The sequence below is a fragment of the Oryza sativa genome, chromosome 10 (assembly GCF_034140825.1).
Source record: "Oryza sativa Japonica Group chromosome 10, ASM3414082v1".
Taxonomy (NCBI): domain Eukaryota; kingdom Viridiplantae; phylum Streptophyta; class Magnoliopsida; order Poales; family Poaceae; genus Oryza; species Oryza sativa.
Window position 1 is genome coordinate 22,634,868 of NC_089044.1, and position 3,646 is coordinate 22,638,513.

The 3,646-nt window shown below is 53.9% G+C and overlaps 1 protein-coding gene across 1 annotated transcript; it reads left to right on the forward strand.

Annotated features, from left to right (window-relative positions):
- Positions 1-798: 798 nt before the first annotated feature.
- LOC4349356 (GATA transcription factor 2) lies at positions 799-2,792 on the forward strand. Its single transcript, XM_015757817.3, has 2 exons — positions 799-1,577; positions 1,759-2,792. Exons 1-2 carry the CDS (start codon positions 1,164-1,166, stop codon positions 2,506-2,508), a joined length of 1,164 nt encoding a protein of 387 aa, XP_015613303.1. The 5' UTR covers positions 799-1,163; the 3' UTR covers positions 2,509-2,792.
- The last annotated feature ends 854 nt before the right edge of the window (positions 2,793-3,646 follow it).

Sequence of the window (3,646 nt, forward strand, 5' to 3'; positions counted from 1 at the left end):
TATCTACTTGTTGACTTATCAGCCCCAATCAAAATTTGATCTTAGAGTAACTTCTAATGAATCAACATCAAGAGTGGTGTTAATTTTATGAGAATATAGCTGGAGTAAAACCGGGCGGTTAACCATTCTGGATGGCAGACTTTCTGCTGCCGAGGGAATTGAAGCAGTATGAGTATGTACGGGAGAGCTAGCGAGCTGATGAGTGGGAGAGTGCAAGCTGCGACCTGTAGCTAGCTAGCATTGATTTCGATCGGGGGCCAGGATGCTTCGGCATCCGTTTTCCATGGACACTCCCGCAGGCTACAGCTCATGGAGTCACGTGCTCGTGTGCATGCATTGCGGTTAAAGTAACGGGGCAGATTCTTTTAATTTACTAGTAGCCCCCCTCTTTGTTTTTTGTTGGACCAAAACAAAACTAGTCCATCGATGGTTTAATTAAGTAGTAAATTTTTTAGATGCCCCCAACTGATCTTATGCTTGGTGAAAAGAAAAAAAAGATTAAGCAGAGTGCTCTGCTGGAGTAATGGATGAGAGAGAGAGTGTGTGAGTGAGGTGCAAGTGGTGGAGCATCAATCCATCTGAATGTGGGTGGGCAGAGGATGGATGCAGTGCATGGGGCACGTTGGGGGCCTGCTTCTGTGCTGGGTTGCAGCTTCCTCTCTTCTCTCTCGCTAATCCTATACCCTCTCACGCTAATTAATCGCTTCACCACCCTTAATGCACACAGCTTTTGTCAAACATTGTTTTTGTGCACACACATGTAGTAGTACTGGGCTCGTACCACTCCACTGCTACTGTTAGTGCTTGCTATGCTACACCCTACACACACATACAAACACACTCTCTCTCCTCCTCCCCCACTCTATATTAATTACTTCACAACAACCCTTCCTGTTACTGGTGAGCGACTTGGAGCTCTTCAAAGCCCCAGCACTATTTCTCCTCCCCCTTCCTCCTCCTCCTCCTCATGAGCTCCTCCTCTCATCAGTCATCACTACACTCACTTAGCTAGTGGCAAAAAGATAGATAGCTCTAGCTCGTACTGCATCAAACGGGCGGTAGTTGCACTGCCCGTTTCAAGGGAACTCCAGTGACAACCAGCTTCTTGCCAATTCAGAACGTGACCGTGTGGTACGTACGGCCAAGGCAGTGGCTAGCTCGCGATGGCGTCGGAGTGGGAAATGGCCATGGGCGTCGACCTCGGCATGGGGATGAGCACGTACCACAACGCCTCCGGTGGCATCGCCGCCGCGCCGATGATGGGCCACCACGGCGGAGGAGGCGGCGGCGGCGGGTACTCCGCCGCGCACCACCACCACCACCATTACTACGGGATGCCTCATCAGGCGGCGATGGGCGACGCCATGCGCGTCGACGACCTCCTCGACCTCTCCAACACTCCCGGCGCCCACGACTTCTTCCCGGCCTCCGCTGCCGCCGCCGCCGCAGGTGACCACGGGCACCACCACCACCACCACATCGGCGGCATGGGCGAGCCGTCGGGCGCCACGCCGTCGGCCACGTCGTCAGATCACCAGACGTCGATGCTCTCCTTCGCCGACGACTTCTACATACCCGTAAGCACCCTGGATAATTCGAGATCGCACGCAAAGCTAGCCACTTGCATATGCACGCATGCACATACCCTTGTGAATTTTGCATATGAAGTTAGCTAGAGTGCTTAATTTTGAGGCTTGATGAGATCAAACGGGTTTGAGCTGAACAATGGCGATGGATGTGTGTGTTGATGGGGTTCAGACCGAGGACGCTGCCGAGCTGGAGTGGCTATCCAAGTTCGTCGACGACTCCTACTCCGACATGCCGAATTACCAGTCGTCCGCGCACGCCGCAATGGCGGCGGCGGCTGCTTCCGCGGCCAACAACGGCGGCGGCAGCTCGGCCGGCCAAGACAGCTGCCTCACGGCGGCGCCTGGCCGCGGCGCCCGTAGCAAGAGGTCGCGCGCGACGGCCGCGGCCGCCGCCGCGTGGCACTCCCTCGTCCCGCGCCCGCCGTCCCAGTCGTCGCCGTCGTCGTCGTGCTCGTCGTCCGACTTCCCGTCCTCGAACAAGCCATCGGGCACCGCGAGGCCGAACGGCTCAGGAGGCGGCAGCCGCGGCAAGAAGAGCCCCGGCCCCGCGGGGGCGGAGGTGGGCATGGAGGCCGGCGTGCGGCGGTGCACGCACTGCGCGTCGGAGAAGACGCCGCAGTGGCGGACGGGGCCCCTGGGCCCCAAGACCCTGTGCAACGCGTGCGGCGTGAGGTTCAAGTCCGGGCGGCTGATGCCGGAGTACAGGCCGGCGGCGAGCCCCACGTTCGTGCTGACGCAGCACTCCAACTCCCACCGCAAGGTCATGGAGCTGCGCCGCCAGAAGGAGCTCCTCATCATCCGCGGCAGCCACCGCGACGCCGCCGCGGCCGCAGCAGCAGCCGCCGCCGCCGCCGCCGCGGGATCCGCCGCGGCGACCGGGAGGCCGGAGCTCATGTTCCGCGACTACGGCGTGTGCTGATCAAGCGGCGCACGCGGCGTCCAGAGCGAGCCATGCAGGCGCAGCTACGCATCACATCGCATGCATGGATGGATGCATGCACAGCACAGACGCGCGGGCTTAGATCCTTTTGCGAAATTCTCCCGTCTCCCTTTCTCTTGTTTATTTCCTCTCCCTTTTTTTCTCTTTTTTGCCTTATTCCAGATATTTTTCAATGCTTTTTTGTTAATTAATTTGTTGGTACCTACCTCCCTTGCAAGTTCTTCCTCCTCTATGAGAGAGATCAATCAATTCTGTTGGTATAACTATGATTGTGATTAGCCGTCCAAGGCAGGGGCGATTAGTTGTCTCACGTACGTTCGACGTACTAACGTACCTCCCGTTCGTTCGTTAATTCTCCATCTGATCCTTTGCTTTTTCGTTATTTTCTGGTGAATTTTCTCTCGTGGTACTACCAGTACTTGCCCATTGCGTTTGCGCCTTAGTTTCTTCATGGCCATTAATAACTTCGACTCGACTCGATCGACTTCGGTTGCTAGTATATGTGTTTTTATTTCTTATATGAAAAAAAAAACTTTGGGATGGTAGGTCAAGCATTTTAATGGGTGAAAAAGAAAGACGCGAGGTAAGCGGGGAATGGTGGTGGAGGTGGGTGGGTCAGCACGTGACTTGCCCTATCATGGCCTTTTTGGCAGGGGAAAGAGTGGGCAATGGTCCGGTCACGTGACGGTGCTCCCCTCTCCCTCCCTCCTCACTTATTCGCGACGTTTCTAATTTTTTCCCTTTCATTCCTCCTTTCTTTCTCCTTGGTGGGGCTAGCAGCAAGCTGCCACTGCTTTGAGAGGAAAAAAAACTCTCCATAAGAACCTAGGCCGAGTTTACTTTTAAGCTTTTTCTTCAAATTTCTAACTTTTTCATCATATTAAAACTTTTTTACACGCATAAGCTTTCAACTTTTCCGTCATATCGTTCTAATTTTAACCAAATTTTTAATTTTAGCGTAAACTAAACATATCCGGATGTGATATTTTCTAGTACTATGAATCTGGACAGGTGGATAGAACATCTTCGAGTACTATGAGAAAATGTATAATCCGATTTTAGGTTGCTATATTTTGGGATTGAGAGTAGTAAAGCGGAGTGAGCTCGGTGTGGTGTT